Raw genomic sequence first — 22,241 nt, 5'->3', positions numbered from 1 at the left:
AGCGAAGTACATAAAGCGCAGTGTGTTGACATATGTAGCCAATTATAATCGAGGTTTTCTGTGTTAGTAAACCCTGGCTCAACTGTACTTCACGTTGGATTGTATTGGTAAGGATTTTTTTGTGGTTAAGAGTTGCGTATACTGTGTATTAACGAATATTGATGGGTCGTTGTAGTTTAGAGAGTCATATTGCGATGAGTGTGTGTATTATTTGGTGTATTTGAGGTAGTTTTCCTGTGTATATTAATTTGGTGAGTTTAAAATATGTAGAGTCATATTCGAAAAAGCTTATATCAAGTATCGAGTGCTTGTGTTTTAGAATAGACTACTTTGTTATCCTTGGACTCTTTGTACAATTTTGTGACAGTCAGCGATGTTCAGTAGAATCTGCCTTACATTACTTACAATGTAAAAAGAATACTTATTAGTTCTCTTTTTATTTGTCGATTGCATAACGCCACCAATTGATAACCACAGCTTAAACTTTGAATGTTTTGAAAAGGATCAACCTTTCTTGTCTCAACGAAGTATGGTAGAAGGTGACTAATATGTGCCCCTCCAACCAATCCACCCACTTAAAACATTACAATAGTTATATACGTGCTACTATTAAAACACCGAAAACATTATATAATAGATAATGTTATAATTGCATCATCTTCATACTATGTTTGGCGTAGTTGATATCAGACTCCCTTTTTACCAAGGCATCCAGGGTTCGATTCCCCGATCTTCTAGTTGTTTTTCGTTTTGATGAAAATAGTCAAAAAAATATATAAATGCGATAACAAACCAATATTTAGAATATATTTTGATTGTTTTCAGTAGAAAGCTATTTGCTGTACATAAGGATCCCAGTACCACTGCAAAATCATCAACTGGGATTGGTATCGGCCTGAAAATAACTGTAATACATCATTTCTGAGAAGAAAACATTGTTTTGTGGAACTGTTGTTACAAAGAATGAAATGTAAAATGAAATAGAGCGTGGCTAGACTGGGATCCGAACCCTGGACCTCCGATCAAAATACGGTCTCTATAAGCAACTGATCATGAGCTGCACCTTCAAAGGGTGTCAACAAGTATTTTAACATATATCCAAACGCGCCACATGAAGCTCACAGCTTTCAATCGGCGTCATCGCTATATGAACTATATGAGCTTTATAGCTCAGTCCCATTACTATAATATCCAAAACAACATTTAGGGGGGGGGGGGTATATTGATATGAAAACAACAGTGGACTTCTCTAGTGTTTCGTCTACAATGGCACAGTGATCCTTAAAGTCTTAAATGGTGTACAACAAAGTATTCGCAGTTCAACGTAACGTAAGTTTATGTGCGGCAGGTGGATGGGGCCATAGCGAGGAGGTTGTATAGGGCACACCTACATCACACATTGTTACATTTTGCATTAAGAAGAGCAACATTATTGTCAAACAAAAACGTTACGTGTTTTAAAATGTACACTCTATAAAACGATAACGTGTATTTGGTACAGTTTCGGTGCAACCAATATATGATTATTTACGTTCAATTAATCTCTTTTATGGTATGGTATATTTCATGAACAATTCGCTTGCTATTGAAATATTCCGACATCTTATACGCATTTCAACCTTTTGTTTCTGGTTTTCATGTACATATTTTATGTGATTTTTGTTTTCAAATTGTCGATGGGCCGTTAAACAATACAATAACTACAATAACTACCTCAATGTTCGAGAACACTGAATATTACCTTCGGGAACGCCGAGTTCATTTGCATAATGGCAGCCGGGTGATCGTCAAGCGTCTTCAGTCGTAATCACTGGACCATACGACGATGGAGGTATATTACCGCAATGTCCAGCCAAGTCCAGACAAAACAGGAAAACATATAACGCTAACGCATTGAATATGGCAGAATCGAAGAAAAGTCCATCACATTTGTGGCCAAACGTTGCACTTACAATGTCATAAAGACTTCCGTTTAACCGTTTTCCCGCCGTTTTAAGGATGTGGAAACACTGCACATATAGTAGATACAGTCACGAACGAACTTTTTTTTATATTAAGATCCGATAGTAATACGCTTACTGCAAGTAATGTCTAATGGAAGTCTGTATTTGGCTAGTATGGCCAAGTGTAGGGTTCTGAATGCTTTTGGCTCTCAATGGAATGTATGCTATTAGTCAAAATGATGGAGGTTTTACTGTACCTTTCATTGATCCAATAAAGTTAATTTTCAAGTTAACCAAAAGTTAACACAAGAATCTGTTTACTTCATCAACAGTCAAGGACAAAATGAACAATGTTTAGGTAACATGATTTTGATTTTCACGAGCGTTATGTTTCAATATATTTTAGATAGCCCGTTATCAATATTACGCGATTGGGTGGAGTGTCATGTGAGTGTCCAATTTATGGCACTGAGTTGTAATGCCACTCTAACGTGGTCTCTTCCTTAACATCATCTGCATATGATCTTAGCTGCTGTAAGGTCGTAACACCCCGAATCTTCCGATGTAATTATGATAATAATTACTAATTTCAGGATCTTATATACCGCTTTATCACAACATGGGTCGTCTCAAAGCGGTTCACGAACTTTTATGCGCGGTTATGGGGCATTGGCAACCAGCCAATATTTGTCTTAGCTCCTGCGGGGGCATACAACCGATGTTATTACCCAAAAGCCTATATAAATTAGAGTAAGTCATTTTTTTACTGTTTCTGGCTTTTTGTCCCATTTTGGCTGTTGGGTTGAAACTGTTTTCCCGGTCAGAGCGAAATGTTACCCGTCGCGAATTCGATGCGCAGAAATCCCCCCTCGAGAGCCCCGTTCAAGCGTTTATTTGACCTCTTTCGTTAGTTTTAAACAAATTAACATCATTACATGCAGCATTGATACTAATATGTATTTCGTAATAAAATAATTGTTTCAATGCTATTTGGGGAACAGTCGACACTACTATCCCTCGGTAGGAGTAGGGCTTACGGAACTGTTAACCCTTGGCCAATCGGCAAGAACCGATGTTTTAAGTCTAACTGTAAGGTTATGCTTGTGGTCAACTATTTATGATAAAACCTATGGCTGAATTGCACTACTTTCAGGCAAATACGCGACAATTGCTTTTACGTCCCAACAATGAAAGGTTTGTTTGATACAGTTTGTGTAACAGTAATATATGAGTTTTACACACCATTGATTTTTACGATAAGATGTATATTTCAAAAATAATTTGTTTGCTGTTAATGTATTTTTGCGTCATTGGCACCTTTTTACCTATCTTGTTTTTTGGTGCGAGATATACCTGTTTGTTAACGTCAATTATGAAGTGCTGTTTGACCGTAAAACGATATAAAAGCAAAAACCTATCATTTCAGAAACAACAATATGTTATTTTCGGACATTTCAGATAGCACCAGAAAAGACGGACGAGAACCCAGCATTAGATATATTGACAGCTAAGTTGGACGAAATATCTTGGGAAAGAGGTATGTTATGTTTGTCATGTCCGAGAGAGCACGAGAAATAATTGACCAATTCTGTCACGCGCCGACAAAGCGATGCTACGCCCTACTGCGAACAAAGGATGGTTTTGTGTATATGTTATCGAGGAAATGTACCATTGTCATAAGTTAGTAAATAATTACAACAACGTTCTGTCTGTCTGAACAGGATGTATCTCAAGTGTGGCCATACATATATAAATTGTCTTATGGTCTAAATAATATTCGTTCGTCAGCCTCCCAATATGACTGCAATATATATATACGATGACGTTAATAAATTTCTGTTCTACTTTGACAAGTAAAACACAAAATATTAAATGTGTGCAATTCAACCTGATGTAGGCTCATGTGCACATGTAGAGAAGGCTGCAGAGAGGAAGCTGTCTTCTCGCGACTGCGCATACGACATACATGCACCACAAATGGTTGCATTTTACGAAAAGAATATCAACTGTGTTGTCACACATTTGAACAACCATTTACAGTATAACAAGTTTTGATTGAATACGATAATTTTCAACAAATACATTGACAGATTCTATATTGTACCGTCTATGAAACGTACATTTGTTGCGTTGAATGGGCAATTGAATTATTAGATTATAAATATTTACATTTGATCGTTTTTTCTCAGTAACATATGATTGATTTTACAACCAATTCGTATGCTATTGATTGATATGGTGTGTTTTTTTTACATATTTTACACATATTAACCTTTTTAGTTTTTGTTCGATAACTTTAATTTTGAGAATGTCTATTTCGACCCTTAATGACTTTGTCAGTGGGTCGTAAAACAATACAAAAGAAATGTAATAAAACAAGGTTAGTCGCCTTGAGATTTACGGTTTAATTACATATTTACACAAACTTAAGTTTAGAATCTAATGTTTTCTGAAATACTAGTTAAAGGCTTAAGATGATGTTGCGTCAGAAAGAATGATAACAGTTCCAATAAAGATTACGAATGCAATATATAAACGTATATTAAAATGTGCATTTCCAGTTTTGTTCAAATTGGACTGTGTCATCGTGGAATCCGCTGGTTTTAAATTTAAAAGAAAAAACAAGTATGACCCCGAAATGTCAAAATCTGTGATTAAATATGATACCGGCATCCTACAGTCATAAGACAGTGCTCAAAGGAACACTCTGCCAATTCAGTAAGAAAATTACGCAATTTGCGTTATTTTAAATATCCTCCTACATATACTCTTGACACGTGACATTTTCCGGTCAGTCATCCCTTATTTGCCGTCGACCTTCCCGCGTGCTCCATCGGCATTCCCATCCTATTTATACAAATCCCGAGAGTACTACGACGCATCTGACGGTAATTCTTTCAAATATATTCAGCGAATTACCTCTGAGGGAGATAAACCTGCGGACACGAACGATAGAATGTTTAACTATTTCACTATTTATTCCTGTTACTCTTCCCAGAGGTATTTGTGAAACCTAATTGAAATCTTTTAAAACTTACACTCCAAATTAAAAAGCAAAGCGGCCATGACATCAAAGACCTTGATGCCATTTGATTGCTTGTCTCTAGAATTTGAGTAACGTTGATATATTTTTTTCCTGAAAATTTGTCATAAATGAAGATATAATTCGTTCTGTTTGATTTTTTATTAGAAAATGAACATTACATCGCCTTATACATCTCTCCAAATTGTCCTGTATGCTAGTAGATCCCACTGTGCCATTGTATCCTTTTTTTTTCAATGACACAAGCAAAACCAATAACATCTACATGCACACCTCCTTTTAGCCACATATGTCATATTTCTGCATAGTTTTCAATATAGATTATCTATGGTTGTCTCATTAAAGAAAGACAATCTAGATTTAATTAAAATTTACGAGTCGCGGCATCTTTTGTCGATTCAGTCGAATCACTTAAAAAATACACAAATAAAACTCATACGGGTTACCTCATATCAAGAAGCACAGTAGACTATATGGGTATTTTAGACCTTCATTTGTTCTACAATGACCATTTATGAAGACAGACCCATTATCAGTTTTTCAATCCATCACTTTAAATATCGATATTTTTCGGAAAGAGACGCTTTGAGATATATTCGAAACGGTCATAATGTCTTTAAAACGACCGACGTTTTTCCTGGCCTTTTTAAAAACGAAGGCCTGCTTTTTTAATCCACAATGTTCGGACTACGACTTCTTGTCTTGCCTCCCATAACTAATTCCGAAACGCTTAGACAACATGGCAGACAGACATCTGGATCTTTTGCAGTTAAATATAGGGCAATGTCATATGCTAAACGCTGATGTAAACATAACTCACATTGTCACAGAAGCCACATCACAATGAATTCATTGTCAAGTGCAATCTACGAGAGTTTTAGTGACAGTTTTAAATTTGGTTACATGCCCCACGAATATGTCGTATATTTTTTCACAGAAGAACAACGAATGTTTGCTTTATAACAGTGTACAAAGATTATTTTGAAAGTGATCCGTGCTAACTAGCCAATGCCACGCCATGTCCACAGAATTAAGTTGTGTGCGCCTATTTGATTACAGTTTTCGTATTACTGGTTTGGCACACTTGCATACTGTTAGATTACTAAAACTAAACATAATTTACTTTTACTTCATTCTTCAGAGCAGAAATGTTGTGACATTTTAAATGAAAATAAGGATGATTTTGATTTTCTATCTTTACAGTGATATAGCCGACATATCGTTATCTTTGATTTAAACTGGACGAGTTTGATCGTGACATTTGGTTTGAAGATTCTATTGTTAATAAGGCTACCAGAGATGAGCTACATGTAACACTTGTGGTCAATAAATATTCTTAAAACGTTTGAAACCAACGATGGATGTGTCATATAGCACATCAGATAGTGAGATGTGACAGGAAAATAAAAACACGTAGGGAAAAGCAAAATATGTCAATGGAACTAATGACAAGAAACTGAGACCTTTAAGAGTTACTTTATAAGCATAAATTATCAACAGCTTATAATTAATCAGTTTTTTAAAATAGTGTGTCAACTTTATTAAAGAAGTAGAGAACGGAACAATAATTGCAGGTATGATGACAAATAGAAAATATAAATAATCGAATTGGTTTCTGGGATCAGGGAAATGACGATTAGATGCACGATTTGCTGTCGCGGAAAATCGGTGAAAAGATTGTTTGTGGTTTGAAATCTTCGCAATAGCTATTAGGCAATGTAAAGACGGTGCCTAGGGAGAAATACCAAAAAGAAAGTGGGGAAGTGAGAAAGAATAAGATAAGCAGATCAGTTGTGGTTTCCTTTAATAGAAGACAAAGAAGAAACTCCATAGAAAAATGAAGTCGATACATTTTCTTCGGGAAAGGAAAATGACCAGTATTTTGCATTGGACATCTTGTTTTTCTTACCCAATTTTAATACCCAAGGTAGTACAAGATACTGGAGATGTGCGCACACATTCCCATCGTTCTCTCACCAACTGGGCACTGGCAGTAGTAGTCCTTTATTGGGGCCTCAACATCGGGTGAAACGGTGAACCGTATCCAAACGTTATATTTCGTTTGGCTTTTGTGTCGAGAATGTATTTGACATCGGAGAAGGTCTGGGGAGTGCTGGTAAAGCCACACCTCATAGTCTCCGTCATCACTTAAATGTTCGGCGATGTAACCAGGAGCCAGAGATATCTGATACGTTCCACACGTAATGGTTCTCAAGTAATCAAGATCGAGACGGGGAAACAGTACGGAAGATGCATCCATCTTGACAAACTCGGACCTTGCCCGTCTAGATAGATCCGGATCTGTCTTGACTCTCTGAGCTAAACCATTCGGTGTTGTCAAACGGTCCTTCATACGTTCAGCCATTAGCCTATCTTTGGCATCTCTCTCTGGAGATCTCTGGTAGATCGGTCCTCTAATACCATTCAGACAGGCTGTGACGGTTCGAAGCAAAGCCTCGATGACATTGATAAAGCTGTTAGACACCAATTGCGTTCGGAAGAACGTCCAGTGTTTCAGACGACCATGATAGGATTCCACAATCCACCTCGATTTGGTGATAGTTCTGTCAAGATTTGCTTGGACGTCAGAATGTTGACTTTGACCGGGTTTCAGGTATGACGGCATGCTAGCATTGAGGCCAGAGGCTTCGAGAACTGGTAGGACATCTCTAAAACCTCGGTCAACGACAACGTTGTCGTCTGGTTGTAGCCAAGTAACTAGCTTGTCCATGACTTTTTTTGTAATTGTAGCATCATTTTCGCTGCCAGTGAATGGTCCTACTGTGTCCAGAATGTAGCCATCTGGTAAGGCGATGCTCATGAATTTGAGATAGTTTCTCTTCTTCTGGCCACAGTAGGACATTCTCTGGAGCTTGTGGTCGGAGCTTTTCTGGATATAAATATAGGTGCCATCTAATATGGCAGTGGCTTTATCTCCAAAAAATGCTTCTGAAAAGACAGTATTGTGCCCGAGCAACTGTTCTCTTGTCAAGTGATCCGGACCTAGAAATTGTGGGACTATCGATGTGTCTAATGCCTGTACTATGGAGTGGAAAGTTTTGGACACACTTGACTTGGAAATTCCAAAAAGAGAAGAACACTGACTCCAGGAAATGTCGGTTTTCAGTTTTACCCAGAACAGTAATAGAGCATCGTGTGTAGTCTTGGTATATATACCAGATGAAAGATATGGGGAACAGTGCGAGTGGATTTCGAGGAACTGATCTTTGGACCAACCTGTCCAGGCCATGCATGCCGAGTCATCAAGAGAAGAAAAGCTTATTGTAAACGCAGACTGGTTCTGTGAAAGGACGTGCGACACCTCTAGGAGGTCATTAATGATTTCGGACGATTTTGATGGTAACTGAGATTCCAAGGAACCTCTACCATCAAGGACAACCTCTGTAGACGGATCTAAGTCGTTACCAATAAGGTGAATGGAGCAGACGCGGGATGAGGTGGGACACCACAGTTTGTGTGAATAGATCAGGTGATGTCTTGCACGTTTTGGTAAGACTGATGATTTTGTTCCATTTCTTGCAAAGGTAACAAGACAGAGACAGCATTTTTTGTGTGAAGATGATCCATTCAAAAGATCATGAAGGGTCAGCAACGGCAGGATATGGGACGGGGAGTCGTCTTCTTCCTCTATTTCCTGGTTCTGCTCGGGTTCAGGTTCAGGCTGATTTTTGTTCCGAAGATACTTCATGTAGCACTTCTGGCAAATAAGTGCTTGTTCCTTTGCTGACATCAATCCTTGTTGCACCAGCGTATCTAGGAGCCATTTATATTGTGGACTATTTACATTGCGTGCACTTCTGTTCTTATTGCCACTACGTTTCTTGAAGTATACTTGACACCCTTCTCCAACACATTTACCCTCCATCTTGAAACAATAACGATTGGTTTATGAAGCGTCGATAAAGTAACAAAATAGCAAGCCACCGATGATTGCTGTAAACAGCTAATACTTAGTAGTTTGGTACAATTATGCGAAAATGTGTGATAAATAACGAACAACTAATTACACAAAATAACAAGACAATATAATAAATCACATTCAATACCTCCAAGAAGCGCAGAATTGATTGATTACTTAGAACAAAATAAAGTATTTCATATGGATAATCTATTTATTCGATTTGGCGTGGTCGGCAGGCACAAAGAAAGTGAGACAAGCCAGGGTCCCAACCCTGACAGAGCCACAACGCTATGGAGATGGGACAATAAAACAAGGAAAGTGAGACAAGAATAGCTAGCGTCGAGTCAATGATTCCGTAAACGTATAGACAAAGACAAGAAGATACGGATAAATGTACAAGGCCACACGATCAGAAAATTCAGAAGAGGACAACTTGAGATAGAACAGTATTCATGTATCAGGGTGTCCTCAGTGTAAATCTTTATATCGATACTGTTTATTTAGTCGTTACACATCATAAAACTGTCATGAAAATATCCGCTCTGATATTCAATATAAAAGTTTGTATATAATAAGCTATATAATAGGGTTTCAGACAAGGTTGTTACTCATTTCCCCTTTTCTTTCAATTTACAACCACATTCAGGCGGCGATATGAGAACGTTCCACCACATGGAATTAGCTGATTTTTGGTACACATATGAAACAAGTAAAGCTCTATCCGATTTTCTGATGGAAATTTGCATCCAAAACTATATAACGGGAGAAAATTGCAATTTTATGGCATTTTTCTTCATAATTGTGTCTCTGCAAGTGCATTTTCATCCGAAAATATTTTTTTTTATGTTTTATGAATAAACACGATGTTTTGGAAATATTTATCAAAAGAAATTTATACTATGTTGCGAATTACAATTTCGAGATAACCTTCTTTTATTTACGAACTTATGTCTTTGATGCTGAAATTGACAACTTTATAAAAATACATTTTCACTGAAATTATGAAATCTGGGTGTCGGAAAGGTGTAAAATTATTCTTCGGAAAAGAAAAAAACAGTAGTTGAGCTAGATAAGAAATTATACGGGGGCAGGCTCCTATGGAGAATTAACATTACTGGAAACAGGCCCTTTCAAGATTTTAAGTCTAAAAAGAACGGGCAAGATCATGCTTTCGGTTGTGACCATATTAAACTCGATAGGAATATATTGGGTTATCGGAATGTAAGGGATAACCTCAAAAAGAAATTCGAAAACGGGAATCTAAGACATAGTTCAGTCAAAATGTCTCTTACCTTTTAACGAATTAGAACCTCCAAAACTGTTTATGATTTGAATACTTGTTACATGCATTTGATTCAAAAGGAAAAAAACAAACTAAATAAGCATAGTTCGTTTGTTCCTTGCTTAACGCCAAATTACAAATCTAAATACACAAAAAAGAAACTGAAAAAAAAAAAATGTATACAACGAAACTTGTCAGGTATTGTTATACAAAGAATTTAGAAATTTCAACTTTTATAGTAGAAACCAATTTCACGCAAATATTCAAAACCTTTGACAAATTTACTTTGCAATTTGTTAGAACTTTGAGAGAAAATCCCGAAAACGATGGCCGAAATCTATTGAGAACGGTTAAAGTAAGGGCATGTGATCTACTGACTGATATTGACTCTGTAAATAACATTAACTGATTCAGGTGAAAAAAATTGGACACGTTTATGGAAGAAATAACAAGAGGTACCCAGCTTGAAACATGTTTCGGTAATAGCGTTAACTTAATCTATAATGTATTTGCATGTATACGATTTCATAAATTCGTTAACGTCTTATTTTACAGCTAAACGCCAAGAAATTAAAACAATGAAAATAAAGCCTGTCCCATTTTTTTTCTTAGGGCAACATTTACCCTCCTGTAAATGTCATTGATCCGCCAGAGCGGCATTTTACCCTATGCTTTTCAATAAACAAGCACACGTCAGTTTTGTCTATTGTCTAATTACCCGACATAGTTATTTTCTTATATCCCTAGCACCCTTAGTCATATGACCATGGCTATTACGAGAACTTAAACCTCGTACCAATACACAAATTATGCACTGCAGTTTCGCGAAAAGATTTGCTTTATCAAACTGCATTATCATCTGAGGGTACTCATTTAGGCCGCTTCAGAATTGAATATTTTTTTCAATGTTTTTTTTTTGTGGTTTAACGACCTCGAAACAGCAAGGGGCATATAGGGACGGCTGCCCAGGGATACACCAACTGATATAGAAAGTAGATAGGAAATATAGAAAACGAAAAAAAAATTCCTATGTAGTCTATACATCCTGCATGGTCGGAGAAAGAGCAAACTTGCGGCATGTCACTTCGTGTTATGTCATTGTCTAATACTTGGGGCACTTTAAAGAATCAAAGTGTGATATGATGTCCCATTTCAGTAGTTTCAATCCAATCTGCTCTTTATTTTACAGTGTCTCTTCTTGTACCCGTCCTTAGATGACTTTTGTTGTAGAAGGAACGTCAAAAAAAAAAATAGATGGCTTCTTTTGAAATGCATTGAAAAATCTAGATGTAATCTGTAGTAAATGGCAGTCATTGAGATATTTACATTTTATTCAACTACAACTTATACTTTAAGTATTTATCCAATGTGCATAGTTTTACATTGTGTGATGCTGGTTGGATGTTTCAAGATTGATATCTTATTTCATTTGCTTACAGGCGCATTTGTCCAGATAACTTCCTTCTCTATCGATGAGTTACTTCCCCTTACCGACCATTATATCACGTACGAAGGATCCATGACACAACCTAGCTGCCAGGAAACCGTCACCTGGATAATATTCAATAAACCTTCATACATTTCAGAAAAACAGGTATGGCTTTAATGTTTGCGGTGTCATAAAACATTGATTGTCTTTGATGAAAATGAATTTGAGACCAACATGTCTTCTTTAAACGGATTTCGTCTACTCTCTTCACCAAAGTTAAAATCAGAAGCTATTGTCAGTCAACACTTAGTATTAAAAGGATAAAATAAAGTAGTGCTTGTAATACTATGGGAGGCAAACAAATATGTAGATTTGTGCTTTATAAAGGGTTTGGGACTTTATCGAAAAGTCTCGAAAACAAGATATATATGTGTCACGCACTTTAGATCAAGGGCAGTGCTCTGTGTCCTTGCAAGGGATAACATATATTTATGTTGTTGGGCTTTAAAACAAGCTATTGTATTTTTGAACATGATCACGGCCTTGTGTCTTTGGTAGAATTAGAGACAAAATATATGTTTAACGGGAGTTTGGGGACAAGCTCTTGGAGTTTTGTTTGGAAGCCTTGGATATACAAGATGTGTGTAATGGATATTGAGAGCAGGCTCCGAGTTCTGCCGGTGATCAGACACGGCTATTCTCAAAAGTCTACAATGCCATGTGCATATCTAAAATCATAGTTGTATTAACTCGGATAATTAAATTCAATCTAAAGTATACATTTTGTCTATTTCCAGTTAAATGCTTTTAGAGGCGTTTGGATGGAATGGCAGATGAAAAACATCCGACCAGCCATGCCACTTAATCACCGTGTACTGAGGACTAACATCAACACCCGCAAACAGGTATCATCTCTCTGTACTTCAGGGTCCGGGGGTGGAGCAACAAGTTTCTATTTCTTCAGGGGAACAAAGTTTTATGACATCTCCGGTTATCTTTATCTGTTTGTGAAGCAACAAGTATCGCTCTTTGCACTTCAGGATTGGAATAAGTACACAAGTATTTGTATCACTTTGTTACCTTGTCTTTTATTTCAATCCTTCCTGCACTGTCTGTCTTCATATGATTTGGCTGGTGCAAGGACGTTAAACCCCGACCATAACTCAGAGCAGTTACATTATTATGCTTTTTTTGAATATATTGTTCGAGAAATTGCACAACTGGTATTTGAATTACTACATGCTCTGCCACCCACATTGGAACACGTGTAATCCCTACGAGGGAAGTGTGTGGACAAGGGGTCCTCATAAAAAAGTATCTCTTGTCTTAACTAAAACATAAATATTTTTGATATTAGCACTTAACTGCAACCATGTGCAATGTTACCATTTAAAAAAAATCGTTTCCAGATGATTTTATTTAGCTTTTGGATATAAAGCAAAAACAAAGACTTTTTGTAGACTTGATTTTCTTGTTCAAGTTATACATCACACTGCTTCATGGTACTCCACAGGTACTACTCTATAGAAGAACTTGTACAGAACCTCTGAGATTTTACGATAAAGACTGCATTTCTACAAAACAGTGCTGTAATATACAATCTGTTAAGGTATTCTATGCAACTTATCAAACAGTGACTTGTAGGAGTTTCCTGATTTGTAATGTCGAAATTGGAGATGAACAAATAGGAGTTGGTCATCCAATATCAGGAGACCTGGCAAGTATTCAGTAGAACAGAGAGTAACCACCAATATTTATACATCTAACTATTGTACACAACATGATCGCTTATATTTGTACAATATCCACTGATATGCATTCAACTAACAACTGCACAAAAAGTAGCCGCTATCATTTGTACACTAACCATCAATATCAATACAGCTACCAATCTTACTGAGAACTGTTTTGCCAGCGAAAGAGTTGGGGAAAATAGTGAAACAGTTTACAGTTTCATGTTTAAATATGGAAACCTTTTGTTACCATTTATGGTGTACGTCTGTTATCTGTATGATAATGGACAAGTATTGTGATATTCTTTCACATGAAACCGAAAAATATCAACAATATATTACCCTGTACTTTGGGACATAAATGCGGTCAAAATAGATCTGCTGCATTCATAACATCATTTAAAACTTTATATTTCTATACTTTCTAAATAGTTTATTCGTTTCCTCACGCCTTACGCAGAGTGATCGCTCACGCTGGGAATGTTATGGGTTATGTCCACAGACGGAGTCTAAAATCTTAAAATTGAGTTAGCCCGTGATATTGTGAAACGGGGGAAGTGTGGTTTTACAACGCCCAGGTAACGATATTTCTTTGCGACGGCATTTTGAATTGAACCTCAAACGACCACATTTTCCATGGTCACCGCCTTCGTATTACAATACAATTCATTAAAACAAACATTGACGTATTTCTGGTCGCATGTTTTCTTCCCTTGGGTTGATGCGTCTGACGTCGTTTCGTAACTATGTATAAATTTCACTGTCTGCTTTTTCAAAGAAAAAAAACATGTTCATAAATTACGTTGTATCCATTCTTTATCTACATGATGAAAGCATCCTGTGAATCTTGCCATAAACAGCAAAAAGCTTTTTGTCTATTACTATGTATTTACACCATAGACAGTTTATCACTCCCGGGTCAGATTAGACGCTTTAACGATATGTCCTCTCTGCATGGAATGGTGTGGCGCTGTGAATAATTGAGTGGCTTCATTACGTAAACTCGGTGACTTCATGGAATTTAATGTCAATACGAGCCTTCTGGAATAAGAAAATTGACCACAATTTCGCGTTAAAAGATTATAGAGTCTGTGAAGAAAGCGTATATCAAAAATCTGATAAAGGGATCGGAGAGAAAACAATCAATAAAATAATGGCGGAAAAGTTTTTAGAGATCATTTAATCTGATCACGATATCGTGATACCGTGCGAGAAACATTATTATTATAAAATCAAAGGGAGGTAACAAAAGTTGAAAAAATGCATTTCTGTTATTGAATGCTATATTGCTTTGTGATGTTATGAAAATCAAGCATTTTTTTTTGTGTCTTATCTTTGTACACAATCGATCGCGAATAACTCCTATGAGAGACTATGATGTTGTAAACAGGCTCAACAGAGATAGAACAATATAATAAGACGAGACTCCGTATTGGATATTGATCTGAAACCCTACCCTATTTCAGGCTCAATTTGTTGCGAAATTTGGTACTAATAATGAGTTTATTATGGTTTGGGATAAGCTGAATGCCCTCAGAGAATGTATGATACGGTTGGTCCGTTGTTAGCACAGAGATTCGTTGTGTATGCTTATAACATTTAAGTACAACACGACTCTCATCAAAGCAGCATCCGAAAACTAATGATAAAGCATGGATATGTTCTTAAATCTGATTATAACACTCCATCGATTACATGATAGAAATCTGTTCGTCTATAAAACGCACACAAAAGAAGAGCCGATGCCGATACACGCGCATTGTCGCGTATAATTGTGGAACATCGTCACGCCCTTAATCATGTCACGGTCTCTCCATTTTGCATTACTTGTTTAATTTTTCTTTCCTCTTTCAGTCTGGACTCTGCAGTATGAAACGAGATTTATTTTATGATGGTAAGTAGATTTTACCACCATTGACTTCCTAGATTGCGTCTATTTTCATTAATGTACCGTATATTGAATTTGCATAAAAGCGAACAGGTATAATCTGTTACGGCGTTTAATACGAATTTTAATAGATACAGTTAAAAGACGACCAAATCCAGTTTGTTTTATCACAAAGCTATATTTTGATTATTTGCCGTGAAATAGAATACGTGTAAATGGTAATTTTGAAAATTTAGTCGCATTACTGAATTCTTGAAAAGATTCTTTATAACGCTAGAGTATTTGACCGACTACTGCATGGGTGACTAAATACAAGGTATAACTGATACAATTTTGAAAAAGAATAACTCAGCTTACTTAAGTACACGCAATAAATGTCCCGTATAAAGTTTATTTTCATTAAATTATGTGTATTAATAATACAATCACGTTAGGAAGATTTTATCGACGTTGCGGTAGAATTAATTCAATGACAATCTGAATAAATACAGCTGTTCATTATCACGTACCGCACGTTAATAGCTTTTTTTTTTTTTTATTAACATCTGATTTTAATGAGATTGATTCAATGATACATGTATAATCAGTTTCTTAAAAGGAAAACTCTCTTAATGATTTAGTCTGTTTTTTATTAATCGTTCTCAACTCATATTTTGATATTTTAAGTAATTTATCAATGAATCTTAAAAGCGTGAAATAATAAAAACATTACATCGGAATTTGTTTGGCTATGTTTTTGGTGTTCTTATGATGCGGGATTATACTTGACATTTTACGGTCATTACTAATCGTTTGCTTTTACAAAATTTACACGGAAAAATTACTCGGACATCATATATGAGAATGACAAATATGAGTCAGTTATGTAGAATGATTTTATCTCTAAAGTACGGTGTTTTTGTACCAAATGTATTGGTTTTTTGTGTTGCAGTTAATTCCAATTTTAGGACTTGACGACTGTGGGGCCTACTGATAACGGTGTCACCGAAAGCCAAATTAGCACTATGCAAACCACTGACCAGAACTGAAATCTCATTGGATGGCAACCTGTCACATGTAATCTAGGACTGATCATGTAAGGCACCGGTCTTGTTATGGGTGGAAATATCTTATTGATCACGTGACTAAGTTGGCTATCCGCGCCTTTTTTGTGCTTTAATTAGTAAATTGGTTCTGATAATTGTACAGAAATAGACACGTATTACTTGCTAGACCCTCCATATGTACATATATGTGTACAAAACCATCAACCATCAATCATTTTTATAGACACGGGTACGGGCTTAACTGCACATGGGATTGGGTCTATAACGTTTCGTAAGAACGAAACAATGGCGTCACTTGTAAGTATGCCAGTAACTGTAGTCAGATTTGGTTCATGTTATTACTCAGAGGGAGGGAAAATCAATAAAGGGTGATCGATTACGTCGCTCTGTAATGATTAATGACAAAACAAAATGTGTTTGACCATTGACCACCCCCAGGCACCATTGACAACGCTTATGGCTGAAATAATGGACACCCATGTACATGTATCACTGATGTTCCCTGTGTATAGAACATTGAGAGAATATAATAAATGATGTAAATTGGAGGACTGTGAATGGTATTGTTATGGAAAGATGAAAGTGAGGTTATACCTTCGGAAGATTGCGAATTACCTGTTCAAGCTTTTCAGACGAACTGAAATCGGATACCTCACTTGTGATGAAATTATGTGTATACCAGAAATTGCAAGGAATTAAGACACACCTTCCGACAAGAACATTGAAGCTACATATACAACGAGAACATATAGATTATTGCTTGCTGGCACACCCTGAATTAAGGATGCTACATCAAATGGAAACACCTAGCAATCCCTTGTCACTTGTTTAAATGTAAAAAAAAGGTAGTTTTGTAAAACGTGTTGTTTTATTGCATATGTTTGTATTACTAACATGTTTTCAACGAATGGGTGTTTTTATCTATTGACAAAGTTGGTTTTTAAGACAATACTGATTATTTACGTCTTCAATAAAACTTAGGTTAGGAGCATGTTCTAACAGAACCCGTGTTCAAATGCAATGCGTATGGGAACGGTATAACTATTCACTTGTATACATATTTTTTTATAAGCAAATGGTTTTATAATTTAAATGGCCACAGAGATACGACACTAGCATTATTTAGTTTATGTTTACTGCAGTTAATATGCAAAGCAGACCTTGTGTACCTTTTTGATACGTGTTTGCTGTTTCGTTCGAACGAATCTAGCAGTATTTCACTTTCATTGTCATTAGTGCTTATCTGTTTATTGTTTTACGTGTCGTTAATGGCGTTTCCATGTAAGTTCCAATATCTGTTTCATTGACGACATCGACTAATTGTTTAGTTCGTTTGAATTCCGGAAAACATACCTATTATAGGTAAAGCAGCGTTGTGCATATAAGTTTGGTTTACATTTAGGTCGTTAATAAGAAGTTTTTTGTGTGACGAAACACATGAACTCACGTGAAAATGTTGATATTAAGCAGGATATATAACATACTGCAAAAAAGTAAACATTTCGGGAGTTACTTTTTACGTCTTAAGTTTTGTTTTGTTTGTACGTTAATGGCGTTGTGTATATTTTTATTTGCGATTAGAAATTCACAATGTAAGTCTTCCAGGATATGGTGAAATTCGCATTATGGTAAAATGTGTTCAGCATCTTCCACACGCTTCCAACATCACTCACCGTGTATTTAATATCGAAATTAATTGAACAATTTCAGTATTGCAATGACCTATTTTCAACTGAGCCAACACGAAATCCACTTGCGACAATGACGTCACAATGAAACATGTGCATCCAGAAATTACATCATTGTTTCGAAGACAGCTTCTTTTCGAAAAAGATCATCAGTCACTTAAGAAATAAGAATTATTATATAAACATTCGTCAACAGTAGTTATAATATGCGGCGCAGTAGTTGCTGAAAATGAAGGATATTTGATGAATGTAGTATTGTTCGTGCAATATACAGTCATTAGTATCGATCATAGAGTATGAGTTTTTACAAGGCGGCAATACACTTAAATTGAAATACCTATAAAAAAAACATTGAAAGCATTACTCGCCATAATGCAATCAAATCAAGCATACTCTTCTTAAGGAAACGTTTATTAAAACATTCAAATTAATTTGCTTCAAATATACAGTTCTTTGGTGTGTATTATATGTGGGTCTTTATTTTTAATCCCTGATCATACATATTGTACTTCGAGTTTCAGTAAATATGAAAATCCCATGAACTAAATTCTACTATTTCATTCCGCAATGTAAAGCTTGGTTTAACTGTGACCTGCAGAGAATAGTTTTCCTACAATGTTCGTCCAATCTGCATAAGACATTTGAAGAATAAGAAAGTGTGATTTGTTACGATGTAAGAAGTATGACTTGTATGTAAAGTTCTGGCGTGCATGAACTATTAAGCAAGTTTAAGATTTTGTATGTAGAGAATGGTCGTTTTACGAGACATTTAGAACGATTTTGTAATAAATCACACAATTTGTCATGCAACGTTACAAAGAAATCACATTTGTAGCCGTAGTACAGTTACGGTAAATGCATATAAATGTAGAATGCAACTCATTATAGAGGTATACAGCTACTCTGATGATTTAGTTCTTTTGTTTGTGTGATTAGAATAGGAAATCACTAATTCAATATTAAGATTGACAAACTCGAGGAACATGGAGGGATGTTAAATTAATTTTGCTTCCAAGCAGTGTGTATTATTATCAAGTGGAATTTTATGATTAAACCTAATCACTTTTTGTTCGGTATTCCGATTACGAGATAACCAAAATATTCAGTTTGTGTCTCGATGAATCAGATAAAAACCCTAGTATTGATTTGTATCGAAATGTACACCGCCTGCAGTGAAACGGAATATCATAAGAATAACATTAAATCTTTTGTATTAAATTGTTTCTGTGTTTTATCATATATTTACTGGAGAGAAAACTAGATAAATATGTACTGATAGAGCGACAGTAATTGTTCCACCGTGACGTCATAGCTGTTAAAACAAACCTCGGTTGTTGTAACATTAATACAGACACAAGAAAAACCTTTTAATTGTCAGACTTGTTATCTTGAGATGTAACGCTAAAAACAGAGATTACGACTTTTACAAACAAATGGAAAGGGGTTAGATTGAAGAATCATTTCTGTTTTAGTTTAAAAAATCCAGCTTTAATGTAAAAGCTCTGATAAGGGACAAGATCTGTGGCTGAAATGAAAAATACAGAGACTATATTTGGTCTGTTGCCTGGAGCAGCACAAATAAGGCTGTGGACGTGAATTGAGAAGCTAAACTCTGAACAAACAATTTTCAGTTCACAAGGGAATATATCTTGCACACATCGTACTCTCTACTGTGAATGTTTGGCAACTAAACAAAAACTTAATTAGTGACGCAAGGTAGAGTTTCTATAAACTGGAAAGTAGCTAGAGATTATTTGATTAAAATCCAATCGTCAAAAAAAAAAATGAGCAATACGAAGGTTTTATAAAACATTAAGACTTTGCGGATACAGCACTGTCTCAATGGATAGGAAATAATATGTTAGTAAAAAGACGTAACAAATATACAACAATTTAAACATACGTCGATATCTTCTTACAAAAAGATACCAAAAAGGCAATATCAAAGGGCAACTACAAGAATCGAGGAAACAAACAGATTAAAACAAAAGATTTGGTTTTATTCTATTTATAAACAGCCAAGTAAATTTAAGGACGTGCCCCTAATTGTAATGTATGTGTGCTGGAAGCATGAAACATTGGTATAGTATATGCGTCGTCTAGTAATAGCAAGGATCGCATGCAAACTCACTGAAATACCTTGTCAAAAGCACCATGCAGAGCATTCCAACCGTTCACATGATACTGCCAACAGGCTTACTAGACATGATACTGACAACAGGGTTACTAGACATGATACTGCCAACAGGCTTACTAGACATCATACTGACAACAGGGTTACTAGACATGACACTAACAACAGGGATACTAGACATGATACTGACAACAGGGTTACTAGACATGATACTGACAACAGGGTTACTAAACATTATTACTAGACATTATACTGACAACAGGGTTACTAGACATGATACTGACAACAGGGTTACTAGACATTATACTGACAACAGGGTTACTAGACATGTTACTGACAACAGGGTTACTAGACATGATACTGCCAACAGGGTTACTAAACATTATTACTAGACATTATACTGACAACAGGGTTACTAGACAAGATACTGACAACAGGGTTACTAGAAATGTTACTGACAACAGGGTTACTAGACATTATACTGACAACAGGGTTACTAGACGTTGTACTGACAACAGGGTTACTAGACATGTTACTGCCAACAGAGTTACTAAACATTATACTGACAACAGGGTTACTAGACATGATACTGACAACAGGGTTACTAGACATTATACTGACAACAGGGTTACTAGAAAAGATACTGCCAACAGGGTTACTAAACATTATTACTAGACATTATACTGACAACAGGGTTACTAGACAAGATACTGACAACAAGGTTACTAGAAATGTTACTGACAACAGGGTTACTAGACAGTATACTGACAACAGGGTTACTACACGTTGTACTGACAAGAGGGTTACTAGACATTATTCTGACAACAGGGTTATTAGACATGATACTGACACCAGGGTTGCTAGACATGATACTGTCAACAGGGTTACTAGGCATGATACTGCCAGCAGGGTTAATAAACATAATACTGACAACATGGTTAATAGACATGATACTGCCCACAGGGTTACTAAACATTATTACTAGCCATTATACTGACAACACGGTTACTAGACATGAGACTGCCAACAGTGTTACTAAACATTATTACTAGACCTTATACTTACAACAGGGGTACTAGACATGATACTGACAACAGGGTTACTAGACATGATACTGCCAACAGGGTTAATAAACATTATACTGACAACATGGTTACTAGACATGATACTGCCAACAGGGTTACTAGACATGATACTGCCAACAGGGTTACTAAACATTATACTGACAACAGGGTTACTAGACATTATACTGACAACAAGGTTACTAGACATTATACTGACAACAGGGCTACTAGACATTAAACTGACAACAGGTCAACTGGTTGCTGCCATTGCCCCAAATGCTGAACGTTTAGTCGGGAGAAACAACTACCATTTTAAAGGAATGTGTATGCCCCGGTACGAAAACCAAAACATGGAAGTGAAGACATTACCAGGAAATTCGAACTCAAAATCCATCGGTCAACAGGAAGCAGCTGACCAGATAAATTATGATACCTGTAACTGGCTCTATAGAAGCAGATGAGTCTGCCAGCTCAAATATGTTCCCCGCATTAGGCCCCCAACGTTTCTTCATAAATAATATTATTGATAACTTATATTTCAAAATATAAAATCACTGGGTTTTTTAACATTAAGCTATCTATTTAGATATCTTTTCTCGTTGTAATGATAGTGAGTTCCCCGAAGGATAATAATTTTGTTTTCGGTCTGTTTTTAAATTTATGTTTATATTTTGACAGAATATATAGGTTTAAGACGACGATGAATTGGCCTTGGGGGATTTGGAAAACACATGATAACAGCAAGAACACAGACAAATAAATTTTCGATTGTTTAATGCAATATTTGATGTGATGGGAGATCGATAAAAGCATGCCGTACGTTATCGTATATTCATTACAAGAAATGGTACTTATTTGCATGAAATCAGATATCAGAGTCGGAAAACTCTGGCGTGGTAAAAAACAGACAATTTTATTCTTAATGTGTACTTACTGCAATCGAAGACGGAAATGAATATATTGTATTGCTGAATGTTCACAATCTTACTCCAATCATTGATTTTAGGCATGATCTTCTTGCAATGCAACGCTCTCCCATTACCATAATAAAGCAATTTATAATTGACCT

At 36.0% G+C, this 22,241-nt stretch overlaps 1 protein-coding gene across 1 annotated transcript in view; it reads left to right on the top strand.

The window, feature by feature from the left end:
- Positions 1 to 16,435, top strand: part of LOC110466709 (putative carbonic anhydrase-like protein 1) — a 98,330-nt gene extending 81,895 nt beyond the window's left edge. The window contains exons 6-10 of the mRNA XM_021523414.1: positions 3,402 to 3,480; positions 11,630 to 11,784; positions 12,417 to 12,524; positions 15,207 to 15,246; positions 16,172 to 16,435. Of these exons, the coding sequence (XP_021379089.1) occupies positions 3,402 to 3,480; positions 11,630 to 11,784; positions 12,417 to 12,524; positions 15,207 to 15,246; positions 16,172 to 16,194 (405 nt within the window). The 3' untranslated portion in view covers positions 16,195 to 16,435. The remainder of the gene's footprint in view (positions 1 to 3,401; positions 3,481 to 11,629; positions 11,785 to 12,416; positions 12,525 to 15,206; positions 15,247 to 16,171) is intronic.
- Positions 16,436 to 22,241: the final 5,806 nt, after the last annotated feature.

This window comes from Mizuhopecten yessoensis, unplaced genomic scaffold, assembly GCF_002113885.1.
Source record: "Mizuhopecten yessoensis strain PY_sf001 unplaced genomic scaffold, ASM211388v2 scaffold11143, whole genome shotgun sequence".
NCBI lineage: Eukaryota > Metazoa > Mollusca > Bivalvia > Pectinida > Pectinidae > Mizuhopecten > Mizuhopecten yessoensis.
The sequence above is the reverse complement of the archived record's forward strand: the minus strand, read 5'-3'. Positions and strand labels throughout refer to the sequence as shown.